This window comes from Amblyraja radiata, chromosome 46 (genome assembly GCF_010909765.2).
Source record: "Amblyraja radiata isolate CabotCenter1 chromosome 46, sAmbRad1.1.pri, whole genome shotgun sequence".
Taxonomy (NCBI): Eukaryota; Metazoa; Chordata; class Chondrichthyes; order Rajiformes; family Rajidae; genus Amblyraja; species Amblyraja radiata.
This window is the reverse complement of record NC_046001.1, coordinates 5,431,497-5,446,590: the sequence shown is the minus strand read 5'-3', so window position 1 is coordinate 5,446,590 and position 15,094 is coordinate 5,431,497. Positions and strand designations below refer to the sequence as shown.

The 15,094-nt window shown below is 42.9% G+C and overlaps 1 protein-coding gene across 5 annotated transcripts in view; it reads right to left on the bottom strand.

Moving 5' to 3' along the window:
- Window positions 1-575: 575 nt before the first annotated feature.
- The window catches only part of prkag1 (protein kinase AMP-activated non-catalytic subunit gamma 1), a 61,182-nt gene continuing 46,663 nt past the window's right edge, over window positions 576-15,094 (bottom strand). For all 5 annotated transcript variants that reach the window (XM_033015641.1, XM_033015640.1, XM_033015639.1 and 2 more), the window contains 8 exons: window positions 14,632-14,677; window positions 12,847-12,901; window positions 11,806-11,932; window positions 10,732-10,897; window positions 8,682-8,719; window positions 8,455-8,601; window positions 6,487-6,580; window positions 576-5,187 (listed from right to left, as the gene is read on the bottom strand). In XM_033015641.1, coding sequence (XP_032871532.1) covers window positions 5,159-5,187; window positions 6,487-6,580; window positions 8,455-8,601; window positions 8,682-8,719; window positions 10,732-10,897; window positions 11,806-11,932; window positions 12,847-12,901; window positions 14,632-14,677 — 702 coding nt within the window. In that variant the 3' untranslated portion in view covers window positions 576-5,158. The remainder of the gene's footprint in view (window positions 5,188-6,486; window positions 6,581-8,454; window positions 8,602-8,681; window positions 8,720-10,731; window positions 10,898-11,805; window positions 11,933-12,846; window positions 12,902-14,631; window positions 14,678-15,094) is intronic.

Here is a 15,094-nt window from a genome sequence, read left to right as displayed (position 1 = left end):
TGTACGTCTTTGGAGTGTGGGAGGAAACCGAAGATCTCAGAGAAAACCCACGAGGTCATGTGGAGAACGGACAAACTCTGTACAGACAGCACCCGGGTCTCTGGTGCTGTAAGGCAGCAACTCTACTGCTGCGCCACCATGCAGACTCTTGCATATGGTCTCAGTGGAGTATTTCTATACAGTGGCGGACTGGCCAGGGTGTCAGCTTGCCCGATGGCAAGTGGGCCCCTGATGAAGTGATAGCAAGTGATGGCAAGTGGGCCCCTGTTAAATGATAGCATTGTAGTTGGGGGTGGTCTCCTGGCAACCAATATTTTTAGACCCAGTCCGCCAGTTTCTATACACTTTGTACTTAATCTAGGATGGTGCTTATGTCTCGTCATACTTTGCTGAATTGTATGCAAAATATTTTTTTTACTGCATCTTGACAATAAAGAACTATCGATAGCACCTGAAAGCTATTCTCAGGTACCTCATTTATATTGGTCTCAATTATAAGACCCTCAAGCAAAAGTGTTTCACATTATTAACTGAGCATGTAGCAGTTAAATCAGAATCTTTGACGCTAAGAGACACACGTTTCAATGCATTTTATTATGGTTTTGAGGATATTACAATTAATATCTCTTTAAATGAGATTTCAAATCTTCACAACTAAACGGCAAAGGAGAATAAACATTTCCACGAAAGAAAGGTTTGGACTACAGTTGGAATAAATATGATTTTGATTCTGTGAGGAAATAACCGCTGCACTTTAAGTTCACATTGATTTCACGGAAATTAAAAAAAACTAAACAAAACTCAGTATTACATTAATGAGAAAAACACATTCAATTTCATACAAAACCACTGAGCGAATCACAAAAAAAAAAGTTCTTAAAACAGAAAATAAAAATCATACGTCTACCATGCAATGAATAAATGGCACATTGTTGGCAAGTTAGCTCTTGACACAATTCTACGGCAAAAATACATAGAGAAAATGCTGGGTACACTCAAAAGGTCAGGCAGCATCTATGGAGAAAGTGTTAACTGTTTCTCTCACTATGGATGCTGCCAGACCTGCTCAGCATTACCAGCAGCTGCAGTTTTTTCCTTGCTTTTCACAAGGATAGAGGGAAGTCGATTCTTATGTTTACGAGATTTCATTTTCGTGGTGAAGACAGAGCATTGCATTATACTGGAGCAAAACACAAAGTGCTGGGGGAACTCAGCGGGTCAGGCAGCAACCATGCAGGGAATGAATAGGCGGCGTTTTGGGTCGAGGTCCTTTCTTCAGACTTGTCAAATCCGAGTCCTGACCCGAAACATCGCCTGTTCATTCCTTCAAAAGATGCTGCCCGACCTGCTGAGTTCCTCCAGCACTTTGTGTTTTACTCAACATTCCCGCATCTGCAGTTTCTTGTGTCTCCATTGTATTTTGCTTTTCCTTCAAACTTTGCTGTTACATTTCAGGGTCCAATGTTGTTTTTCTGGCTCCATGTTGGGGGCCAGGATGTTTGGCAATGTCAACACATTCACTCACAAGTCGTCTCATTTAACTATTGATCCATCGTCAAGCCCCCTCCATGGTGCTTATGTCCCTGTCCCACTTAGGAAACCTGAGCGGAAACCTCTGGAGACTTTGCGCCCCACCCAAGGTTTCTGTGCGGTTCCCGGAGGTTGCAGGTGGTTGCCGGAGGTTGCAGGTAGTGGAAGCAGGTAGGGAGACTGACAAAAACCTCCGGGAACCGCACGGAAACCTTGGGTGGGGCGCAAAGTCTCCAGAGGTTTCCGTTCAGGTTTACTAAATGGGACAGGGGCATTACTGCAGCCAACCAGTGTGCCAATCTCATCCCACTTGTAGGCCAAAATAACATTCTCTGCAGACACTAATGCCGCAGGAGACACTGATCCTGCATTGAAAAGGTGAATAATAAGGGAGCACAGGTTTATGGAGGTGCACAGAAATGCTCCTGATTTGGAAACACTGATTTTCCCCAGATACATTTGTCCAGTTCACTTCTTGCAATGCAATCTCTTGCAGCTTTTCTGGAAAAATTCCAATTCCAAGAAAAAACCCCCCTATTATGATACTATGATTTGGTAATGCACCACAAAGATCTGGATGTGAAATGCGATCTTAAATGTCACAAATAAGATGCTACAAATTCTTAATGGAAGGTCATCAACCCATAACAACGTTCCCGTATTTTCTCTCTCTCTCTCTCCACAGATGCTGCTCGGCCAGTGGGCTTTTTCCACCATTTTAATTCTGTACAGTTTTGCACCGAGATTTACACAATATTCTATTCTTCAACTGAACTATTGAAATGACAAACATTATTTTTCACTGCATTGTCCACAGAAATGCTGCTGGCGAACATCCAGTGTGGTTTCAGCTGTAAGAAAATTTGTTGCGAGCACGTTTCATGATTAAGTGGTGTGGGTTACGCACAGTCTGCTCAGGTTTAAGAACAAGGGAGTGTATTCTTCATCCAAAACATTTCAGCAACTTCTTTATAAATATATGACCTGATCATTTAAAAAACCCTCATGAATCTAACCTAATTCCCAACTCAGTTAAATCCATTATCGGAGTTGGGAAGGAGGCATAAGCCCCAGGGCTTTCAGTTCTGATCAATATCAAAGGCCCACAGTTGGGAGAACTCATGCTATGCATGTTGAGTAAAACACAAAGTGCTGGAGGAACTCAGCTGGTCAGGCAGCATCTGTGGAGGGAAACAGGTGAATGTTGATAGGGTAGAGAATCAACCTCACCATGATGTTATGCACAAAAAAAGACTATTTAGGTGAAGTTCTGATGGACTTTGCGCTGTGGAAAGAAGGGCTGTGCACCACCACATAGAGAGGGGAGTGGGAGCAAGGAAACAAGAACATTCGGGCTATGATTCCTTCGGTTTCTTTCCTCTTTGAGGCTAAAGCGCGCAAAAAAAAAAAAGAAAAAAAAAAAAAAAAGTTTGTTCTCTTGTTCTTTGCTCTTTTCCAGTTCTGAATACAGGTCACAGGTGTGGAACATTAAACTCATTTCTCATTTGCACAGATGCTGTCTGACCTGATGAGTGTCTCCACCACTTTCGGTTTTTGTTTCAGGTTTCCTGCATCTATTTTTGAATTTTTGAATTTTCATCTTCATTATTCACTACTGCACCTTTTTGTTCAGCCAATTATCTCATGAAAGTTTATATTCGAAGTTCATGCAATTTACTGGAGTCATATTTGCTGAGTCTACGACTGAAATGGCAGAATTTAAAAAAACCCTATTAAATGACAATCCACTTAGAGCCCTGAAGCTATCTTCATCCAAATCCACTTGAAAGCTCCTCGCCTGAAAATCAGACTGTGCAGCAGAAACTTAACCTCTTGCTCAAGACACACACGGATAATTTTCTCTGCCAGAGTTTGGTTCTCAAAACTTGGGCACATCTTTTACCAGTTAATTTCCGTAACAGTAGTTGTGATCAGCTTTGAAACGAGGAACCTGCCAAATTGTATCACCACAATGTGTTACAATTTATCAAACTGGAATATTGGAGCTTTCGTGCTAGAATGGCCAGCTCCCAGCTATTAACCATTAATCTGCAAACTGCCAGTTATTTAGAAGGAAAGTAAATCAGCAAGGTACACTGCCACACACATTGCACGCAAGTGAATTAAAAACTGTGTAGTGTAAGGTCCCTACAATTCGCCCTCTGGATTTGAACTCTGATCAATGCAAAATTTAAAGTATGTAACACGTTACAACTTTGATATCTTTCGACAAATAACACTTCACACAGAGTGGTGGGTGTATGGAACAAGCTGCCAGAGGAGGTAGTTGAGGCAGATACAATAGCGACATTTCAAAATCATTTGGATAGGTAAAGTTTGGAGGGATATGGGCCAAACACAGGCAGGTGGGACTAGTGTAGATGGGGCAGCTTGATCAGCATGGGCTAGTAGCGCCGAAGGGCCTGTTTCTGTGCAATATGACTTATAATTCCCCTTAGACTTTAGCATTCAAGGAATTGAGTCAGCTAAACAATCTCCCCTCGGACTTGGTCTTGATGATAGAAATTTAAAAAAATTCTGACACTCAAATCCATGAACATCAAAATTATATTGTAAAAATGAACTACAAAATATAGTCAAGCGCAGAACTTGTAATCACCTTTTCCCCATTGTTAAAAATATACAATTTGCTGTTTAAATACTGAGAATCAGTTAAATATATTTATCCTTTTTTTAAATTGATGATGGGTTGTTGTTTGAAGATTTTGAAAAGTTAAAATCATTCTCACTCCACCTTCCAAACTTGGACCATTTATGGACGAGACCATCCAAAACTCATCAAATGTCAAGTGACATCGTTACACAAGTTCAAAGAGAGTTCCATGTTATTTGATAACGTTCAAACAATGGAAACGTTCTGCTTCATCTTAAATTTGTAACTTGGTCTCGGAGGCTCCAGAAATGGGCAGATTATATTCACGTCATTTGTATCAACCAAGTTTCGACCAGGAGTGCAGACAGTGCAAGTCTACTTGCAGTGTTTTGGTGCTGGTAACACCACATTTAGTTATGTGGGAAATGGTACATCAAAAATATATATTTTTGAAAAAATGGAGTCTAATAATTTGGGTGGTGGATTTACTCAAAATCATAATCAAAGAGGACACGATTTATTAAACAGTATTCATATATTCTGTCATTGATAAATTGTTTGCATTGGCCAGCCACTATCGCATGCCTATGAATAATAAAAGAATCATGTCACTGTATCAAACTGGGGTTACAATAAATGCATTATTATAGTCTATACAGCACATATAAATCTAACACAAAACCAAGTATAAAACAAAGTAACATTTAGATAACGAAATGATCAGGCAGCTAAAACACTCCTAGAAGCTCCCTACCTTTGCAGAATGGGATAATTAAATGAACTAAAGACTTGGTTCCTTTGACCTGACCCGCAGTATCATTTTGGTGGATAAAGTGAATGGCTTTAAGCAGGGAGGTGTAGCAAAGTAAAATCAGAATGGGAATTGTGAGCAGTTGCAAGCATCTTCCTCTATATAATGGGTCAGCTGGTGAAAAACCGTGGGTACAAGATTTCCGGGCTGGTGAGGTCTCTACGTGGAGAAAATGTCACTGGTGCACTTTGTCCACACATCTCTTACTGTTCAGATTCAGATGATAGATCACCTGAGGATAAAATAACAATTGTTACTTTGCGCTATAACAATGTGCACACAAATTCAAAGCATATTTAGTTTAGTTCAGGGATACAGCGCGGAAACAGGCCCTATGGCCCACCGAGTCTGCACCGACCAGCGATCCCCGCACACTAGCACTATCCTACACACACACTAGGGACAACTTACAATCTTTACCGAAGCCAATTAACCTACAAATCTGAATGTCTTTGGAGTGTGGGAGGAAACCGGAGCACCCGGAGAAAACCCAGGCAGTCACGGGGAGAACTTACAAACTCTCCATAGGCAGCACCCGTGGTCAGGATTGAACCCGGGTCTCTGGCGCTGTAATGCAGCAACTCCATCCCTGCGCCACCGTGCCACCCCGGGTGATCTTATTCTGGATTCACTGAGCCTTAATAATGAAAATTATGAAATATAAGGCAGTAGGGAAAAAAGAGACACATTTGAAGCCCAAGGCAAACAAAGCCTCGCTTTCAAAAGTCATTCCAAGCAATCAGTAGCTGGATAAAACCGCTGGCCATACTCCTTTGCAAGGGCGAGTTCTCTCACTATGATCGCAGTTTACGGGCTAACTTTTAAGTGGTTCTCTAGTTCCCGAGTGAAATCACGTTCTCACCAATTTGGCTCACTTAATGCAAACAGTGTTCACTGATTCACCACTCGCATTTTATCCAATGTGTACTGGTTAGGGCTGATACTGCACCATTCATATAGGTCAATAGACAATAGGTGCAGGAGTAGGCCATTCGGCCCTTCGAGCCAGCACCGCCATTCAATGTGATCATGGCTGATCATCCACAATCAGTACCCCGTTCCTGCCTACTCCCCATATCCCCTGACTCCTCTATTTTTAAGAGCCCGCTCTTGAAAGCATCTCGAGAACCTGCCTCCACCGCCCTCTGAGGCAGAGAATTCCACAGACTCACAACTCTCTGTGAGAAAAAGCGTTTCCTCATCTCTGTTCTAAATGGCTTACCCCTTATTCTTAAACTGTGGCCCCTGGTTCTGGACTCCCCCAACGTTGGGAACATGTTTCCTGCCTCTAGCGTGTCCAAACCCTTAACAATCTTATATGTTTCAATAAGATATCCTCTCATCCTTCTAAACTCCAGAGTGTACAAACTCAGCCGCTCCATTCTCTCAGCATATGACAGTCCCGCCATCCCGGGAATTAACCTTGTAAACCTACGCTGCACTCCCTCAATAGCAAGAATGTCCTTCCTCAAACTAGGTCACAGGTGGAAATAGAATCTAAGAGGTAGAAAGGTGGACTTTGTGTACTTGCCTCCCACGGTTAACACCAGAGCCTGTAGAATATCAGAGAGCGAGACAATCCCATTCACTACATCATTGTCGTCAACCACAACTAACCGATGAACCTAGAGAGAGGAAAACACTTGGTCAATAACACATTGTTGTCGAAAATCAATGAAATGGACATGGTAACAGTCTATGTTGTGAAAGATGAAAGGTTTACTGGCCCTTGGCAGCAATTATTTAAAAAAATCCCAGTTTTAACACATCACGATCTGTTCCATGCTCTATAAAGACTAGAGGGCATAGCTTTAAGATGAGTGGGGCAAAGTTTAAAGGGGATGTGCGGGGCAAGTTTTTTTTTTTTTAAACAGTGGTGGGTGCCTGGAACACACTGCCAGGGATGGTGGTGGAGGCAGGATATAGTAGTGGCATTTATGAGGCTTTTATACAGGTACATGGATATGCAGGGAATGGAGGGATATGGATCATGTGCAGGCAGAGGAGATTAGTTTAACTTGGCATCATGTTCCCCATGAACATTGTGAGCCAAAGAGCCTGTTCTGTGCTGTACTCTTCCTGCTCTAGACACTAACTTTCCTGCCTGTCCCTTCAACAAGACAGTCATTCATTCCAGTGCTTGGATAGAGTGGATATGGAGAGGATGTTTCCACTAGTGGGAGAGTCTGGGACTGGAGGTCATAGTCTCAGAATTAAAGGATGTTCCTTTAGGAAGGAGATGAGGAGGTATTTCTTTAGTCAGAGGGTTGTGAATGTGGAATTCTTTGCCACGGAAGGCTGTGGAGGCCAAGTCAATGGATATTTTAAAGGCAGAGATAGATTCTTGATTAGTACGGGGTCAGGGGTTATGGGGAGAAGGCAGGAGAATGGGGTTAAGAGGGAGAGATAGATCAGCCATGATTGAATATCGGAGTAGACATTATGGGCCGAATGGCCTAATTCTGCTCCAATCACTTATGAACTTATGCTCGTCAATAAGAACACTCACTAGGTTTTCCCCTCCTGAGTGCCGGAAGTGCTCGAACGGATATTATTCTTTGAAGGAGAAAAGCAACAGGATTCTAACTGGGAGGGACAAAGATGACACTTTGAAAAACCGTGCGTTCATTTTGTAAGTTCAGCTGATATGCTTCAGAAAGGAAGTGGCTTCTTGCATTCCATTTTGACACGTACTTTTTATAAAAAGCAACTTCACAACATTTAGAAATAAAACATTAATTAGTTATTCTGAAACCTTGCAATTTCAAGTTTTGCAGATGACTCTCTGCAATGCAGCAAGCTTTAACTGGAGTTCATAGAGTGCACTGCGAGATGTCACACCCCGCGGGATTTGCTGGAATGTGTCTGCTCCATTAATGTTGCCAACAATATCAACAATGTCTGTTGATTTATTAAACCCTGAGAAACTCAATGAATTTAACTCTAAATGTTACGGAAAGGAAAGTAGAATAAATGGAAACAGAAATAATCCAAAAGGAAAAGACGTTAAGGATGCACGCTAGGATTTTATTCCTTGGCGCACAGGAGGATGAGGGGTAATCTTACAGAGTTCATGTGATAGGATCAGAATAAGGCCATTCGGCCCATCGTCTACTCTGCCATTCAATCGTGGCTGATCTATCTTTCCCTCTCAACCCCATTCTCCTGCCTTCGCCTAATAATCCGACACCCGTACTAATCAAGAATCTGTCAATCTCCGCCGTAAAAACTAGAGGTGTAATAGAAGTGTACAAGATCATGACAGGCATAGATAGGGTGCATACACAGAGTCTTTTACCCAGAGTAGGGGAATCAAGAACCAGAGATCATAGGTTTAAGGTGAGAGGGGAAAAATTTAATAGGAACCCGAGGGGCAACTTTTTCCACACAGAGGGTGGTTGGTATGCGGAACGAGCTGCCGTAGGAGGTAGTTGAGGCAGGTACGAATACAACTCGCAACATGAAACAATAAGTGGTTTATTAATTGGTCGTTCTATACCTCTGCTTCCACAAGTCGGTTGATAATCGTCTCAAGAGTTTCATGTTTGTAGCACTTCAGCACTCCCTCGAAGTACTGGGAGCGATGCAGCAATGCTTTGGTCACCGTGATGTCCAGATTGTTGTAGGTCTTTTCTGCTGCCAGGTTCTAAAGCACAAGCGTTTGGTTGGAGAATTGGCAGGTAACAACAACAGGAGCGAGTAAACGTCTTGCTGCAAAGTACTTACAATGACATCAAACTTGGAGTAGATATCCCCCACGCGTCCTGCAGAGAAACAATTCAGGAGCAATTAACATAATGTATAGGGCCTGTCCCACGAGCATGCGACTTGCATGCGGCAAGCACGACCAAACGGGAAGCTGGGGCCGCACGGAGGTCGAGTGATCCCCGTACAGGGCCGGTCCCACGAGCATGCGACTTGCATGCGGCAAGCACGACCAAACGGGAAGTGGGGGCCGCGCGGAGGTCGAGTGATCCCCGTACAGGGCCGGTCCCACCAGCATGCGCCTGCATGCGGAGAGCGCGACCAAACGGGAAGTGGGGGCCGCGCGGAGGTCGAGTAATCCCCGTACAGGGCCGGTCCCACCAGCATGCGCCTGCATGCGGAGAGCGCGACCAAACCGGAAGCGGGGGCCGCGCGGAGGTCGAGTGAGTGACGTGAAGTTCGAGCGAAGTCCGCGGGAAGTTCGCGCGTGACGTACGGCGTCAAGACGCTGCGCACGCCCATCGATGCGGTGCATACGGCGTCGAGGCGGCTGCGGGCCGGCAGGCTGTTGCCACGCGGAATTTTTGAATACGATCAGTTTTTCGGAGCCCCGCGCGATGTTGGGACCAGCTCCGCACAACTCCATACGGCTCTGGCGATCAAAGTGGGACTGGCCCCGCGAGGCCGCACGGCTCAAGAGACCATGTTAGGTCGCGCTTGCCGCATAGAATCTCATGCTCGTGGGACAGGCCCTTAAGTACATTACAGGTTGAATAAACATTGGAACTGATAATTCAACTGTTTAGCTGGGTTTAAGCTTAGTTTCGAGATACAGCATGGAAACAGGCCCTCCGGCCCATCAAATCCATGCCGAGCCGTTCACACTAGTTCTATGTTAGTCCACTTCTCATCTACTCCCTACACAATAAGGGTAAATTACAGAGGGCCAATAAACCTACAAAAACATGTGCGTCTTTGGGATGTGGGAGGCAACCGGAGCACCGCGAGGAAACCCATGCGATCACAGGGAGAGCGTGCAAACTCCACACATCGACAGCACCCGATGTCAGGATCGAACCTGGGTCTCTGGTGCTGTGAGGCAGCGCCTCTATAAGCTGCGCCACCGTGCCACTCCCATCAACTTGAAGCATTTGAATAATGAATCCATCTGTACTTTCCTACTCACAGGTACAACTGTAAACTGTTTCATCTCTGGTATAAACTGCCTTTGTTCATTCAAGTGGTGCTTTCTCATTTGGACCAAGAAACATTGGTCCACAGGCTGGATTCAATAAAGTAGTACAGAACAAGGCATCTGGGAGGATTGCAGTCAGTACATTCTTCCCGTGACAGCGTGGGTATTCTTTGGGTGCTCCCATCTCCTCCCACTCCAAAGAAGTACAGATTTGTAGGATAATTGGCTTGGGATAATTGTAAATTGTCCCTAGTGTGTAGGATAGTGTTAGTGTATGGGGTGATCACTGGTCGGCACGGACTCTGTGGGCCTGTTTCTGCTCGGTATCTCTAAAGTCTACACTGATGCCATTGCCTATTAACAGGGTTCCCTACCTTCATTTCCAGTTAGTTCATCCTTCCAAAATGTCAAATACCCTGGAATATTGAGTTCCCATTTTTGGACACTCTGTAGCCATGTTTTGCAGTGGCAGTAAGATCATACCCATTAACAGCTGCTTACATCATTAACTCGTCCACTTGTGACAGATACACTGAGATAAGAATCTTTAAATTTTGCCTTTTAACATTTTTCAGTACCCGGTCCCTATTTGCCTTTACTAATCGTCCAACTCCCACTTTGGTTCCCTCCCTCCCAACTTTCCATCTTTGACTAGTCTCCTACATCGGCATCAACGTCACCACCCCCAGGATAAGTACAGTACTTGAAGAAAGTGCGTTAAAAGCACACTGAAACGGATAGCAGAAATGTTCAGACAATTGGAGAAGTTAAGGCGTTCGTCAGCGATTACGTGTTCTGCACCACTTGCAATTCCAGGATGTGACTTTGACAGTGTGTTGAAACATTATGAACCTTCATTGCAGAACTTTCATTTACCAGATTCATCCACCACAGGCAACGCAGACACCCGTTTTTCCACAAAGATTCCCAACGCCACATAAATAGGAGTGTTTTTGTTCACCACTGCAATGTTGTGGTACGTTCCAATATTCAATTCTTCCAATGTTTTGGACATAAAATCAGGTTTGGGCATCTCTGAAATCTGTGTAAAAGGAAAAAAAATATCTTCAGAAATAGCAGCACATATAAAATCAAATGCAGGTAGTTCTGCCATGACACAATAGCTACATTCTTAAGAAACCTTGCGTTTTACAAAATTGCGTTATAAAAACAGTGCCAATACGAAAAGGGTCTGGAGAGTCGCAGACTCTTAATAACCAGGTCATTTTTCCTGCAGGATTTTCAAAAACTAAAGGTCTTTTAAATAGCTAAAACATTAATTTTTGTTACGGCAAGCTGAACACACTAAACGATGCACGTTACATTGTTTAATAAAGTATCTTTGCACAAGGGTCAGCAGAAGCAATTGCTTGTCAATTTCAGTGGCCTACAGTGGTGAAACTAGCGATGGTGTCGAAGGAAACAGTTCACATTTCAAAGAGACCAAGGCTGAATGGATCGGGTTTTGAATCCCAATGTCGATGCTATTCACCCGGCGAGGTCCCTACATCGAAAGCTGGATCGCCTCAACGCAGAGGGAGACGAGGAGGGAAGAAACAAGGACTTTAAGACTTTTGCCTTCCATCACAGTGAGGAGGTGCCTGGTAGACTCACTGTGGTGGATGTTAAACTGTGTTAAGTGTGTGTTTTGTTATTTTATTCTATGTTATAACTGCAAGGTCTGAATGACAATAAAGGATACTTTACTTTAAGCTCCAGAGAGTAGTCAGTGTACTGTGCACTGTGAGTTTATAAGAATCGAATGAACCTTTATCTTTGACCTGAAACATTAACCCCGTTTCCCTTCCCACAGATGCAGCCTGAAATGCTGAGTATGTCCAGTGTTTTCTGCTTTTATTTTAATTTTATCTTTTAAAGATCTGCAGTTTTTTTTTTTGATTCTCACTAACTTTTTAATCTTTCCTCATTTTGTGGTCCAGGAATACTTACGAAGAGCTTGAGAAACTTGAGAATGCGCTTGTGTGTGAGGATGTAGAGCGTGTTCCCTGTTAATGGATCAATGACCGGAAGACGATGAATTTTGTTCTTGATCAGCGATGAAACTGCATCGTATAAGCTGTGGCGATGGACAGAGGTTGTGAGGCCCAACTTGACAGTGAATGATACAAGCATCATTTAAACTTGGAATGGTCTTTACAATGTTTAAAATACACTTGCACAAAAGACTCATAAGGTATTTCAACCGATGTTTAGCAACAGTCCCTCAAATGGAATTGGAACAGACGAAAACAAGGGGGCTCTTAAGTAATCAGTTCTAACAAATTTCATATATTTCATATACCCAAACGCAACTGGGACCGAGGGCGAGGTAGAAACAAGAAACTGTAGATGCTGGTTTACAAAAAGAGACACAAAGTTCTGGAGTAACTCAGCAGGTCAGGCAGCATCTCAGGAGAACAAGGAACTGTGATATTTCGGGTTGAGACCCTTCTTCAGTCTGAAGAAGAGCCCCGACCTGAAACATCACCTATGCTTGTTCTCCAAGGATGCTGCCTGACTTGCTGAGTTACTCCAGAATTTTGTGTCATTTTTCATTGGGGAGGTGCTCACTTTAGACTGCAGGAAAGCATCTGGTCATCAAGTACGAGTTACTCTCAAGAGTTGTGGATCTGGATTCACCCCCCCCCCCCCCCCCCCCCACACCCCACACCCCACACCACTCCCCCTCCCCATCTTGGGCTGCAGCAGTCAACTGCACTGCATTTCATCTGGGGACCGTGGTTCATGTCTGTGGGGACACGAGATACAAGTCTCCAGAGAAACAGGAGGGAAGAAAGTACCCAATGTGGCCCTCATCCGGAAATGGCAAGCACATTTGTAAGTCTGCCATTTACTTCTTTTGCAAGAGGGCATAGAATATTTACAATTCAGTGCAATGCGAGATGGTTTCGAACGTATAATTGGGCAGATATAGCTCTGAGAAATCAAATTACACATATATGGCTGTAAACGATTGGAAAGGTTTGTTACCTGGCATTTGGAGAGATGCTCACCAATGGTTTGAACGAGTCTTGGAGGTAAACCTCTGAGAGAAGAAAGGGAAAGAAAAAGAATCAATGTGGCAATACTGTTTTGTTTGGTTTAGAGATGCAGCATAGGAACAGGCCTTACAGCTCACTGTGCCCACGCCGACCATCGATCACCTATTCACTCAAGCTTTATGTTATCCCATATTAATTCAAATTAATGTTTCAGGTAATTGAAAGTGAGAGAACTACAGATACCATGAAATACAACCAGAAGATGTTGAAAATACTCTGAAGAACCCTTCACCTCAATAACTGGTCTTCAACCCCAAATCATAACTCTGTTACTTCCTAACAACCATCAGGCACTTGAACACTACAAACACCAATTAAACTACGAACTGTCTTGGTTGTACTCCAGAGTTTGGATTTTTCTTTTACAATAATATTGTGTTATTTTTAATTTATTGAGCTTTTTTTCCTTTATGATGTTTTCTATGAGAACTATTTGTACAGACCGGTTTTGCCGCAGCAAGTAAAAATGTCATAGCTCCATTCTTTTCCCCGGTATTATGCCTCTTTCCACAGATACTGCCTGACCTGCCGAGTGTTTCCAGCATTTTCTGCTTTTATCAATGTTTCAGATATTTCTGACAGGAAGATTATCAAACTGAAATGTTCATTCCATTTTTCACAAAAATAATTTAATTGTACAAGTGTATTGTGTTTTTAAAATCAAAGAACTAAAATTCTTAATTATCTAATATCACAAAACATTGTTTCTGCCAGGGCAGAGAGTACAAATTACAACTTCAATCTCAACATAGGACCAGGGCAGGAAGCTGTAATCTCACTAGTCTGCAAAGTGGTTTTAGCCACAGAAGATGCCATCTCCCCACTCCATCATGACGAAGAGAGTTCACCTAATTCCATATTAGTGTGAAAGATACATCTCCCCGATGGGCTGGGACACATCCTCAGTGATGTGACCTGGGGTCATCGGGTGTTTCGGGTCTCACAACATCAGACACCCTCGCCCAGGCGACCCAGCCGGGGTTGATCAAACAGTCTAAGCTCTCGTGCTCCTTAAAGCCGATTCATCATAAATGAATTCCACAGTTCAAGGAAATAGTAATCCTGTTACCAAGTTACTGTATAGTGCAGGAGTGGGTAAAGGAAGAGAATTCCAAAAATTCTTATAATGCATTTAAGTAGATTAAATATGTTTCATCATAGTTGTTTAAACACAAGCTTTCTTTCAGGATCCCTTTAAAAAAATAATCTGATAATTAATAATAAGTACACCTTTAAGTTTTACAATATTTGTGCATATTAATAGCCGATTAAAAAGGTTTCAGGGTTTAATTAAAAAAAAATATATCCTTGATTAACTACAAACCTATACAAAGGATCTGCAATTTATAAAGCAAAGGAATAAATTTTGAAGGATGAGAAACAACATTTTTATTTGAACCTTACTGAAAAGATGTTTATGCATATTTTCTAAAGTCCATTTGGGAAAGTAACTTACCTATATTATTTCAAGGCCTGACAACAGAATGCAACAATTAAACATCATTCCTACCCCATTGTGAGCAGATCAAAGAATTCGACCTTCCCCCATGAAACATGCACTGGTCAGACCACATTTGGAATATTGTGAGCAGACTCGATGGTTCGAATGGCTTAATCCTGCTCCCATGTCTTAGGATCTTATGAACACATTTCAAAACACAACCCTTCCTACTCCAAATTCTCACATCCCTCACCGCTTCCGCTCGGAACTTACCTCTCCATGTTTCTATTTTGTGTTCCTCCAATTCGTAGATCTGAACCTGTACAGAAGGAAACAGATAAGAAGTTAGCCTTCTTATCATTCTGAGGATAAGAAGTGATCCTCAGAAATCAACTGGTTGCCTCTCCTTCCATCTGCCCCATTCATCTTCATGCAACCTTTATTGTGGACTGAGGGAACAGACGAAGACATTTCTGAATATGTTGCTCTTAAGTCAGATGACAAGCAGTGCAACCAGAATAAGCTCATAGTTTGACCCTATGACTAAATGGGCTTTGCTGAGAGGGAGAGGGAGATGGAGAAAAAGGAAGAAAGGAAGGAAATTGGTCAACTTTTTCACTCTGAATGTGCAAAGGTCCAAACTTGGTAGAAAGAATTTAGACACAAAATGCTGGAGTAACTCAGTGGGACAGGCATTATCTCTGGAGAGAAGGAATGGGTGACATTATGGGTCAAG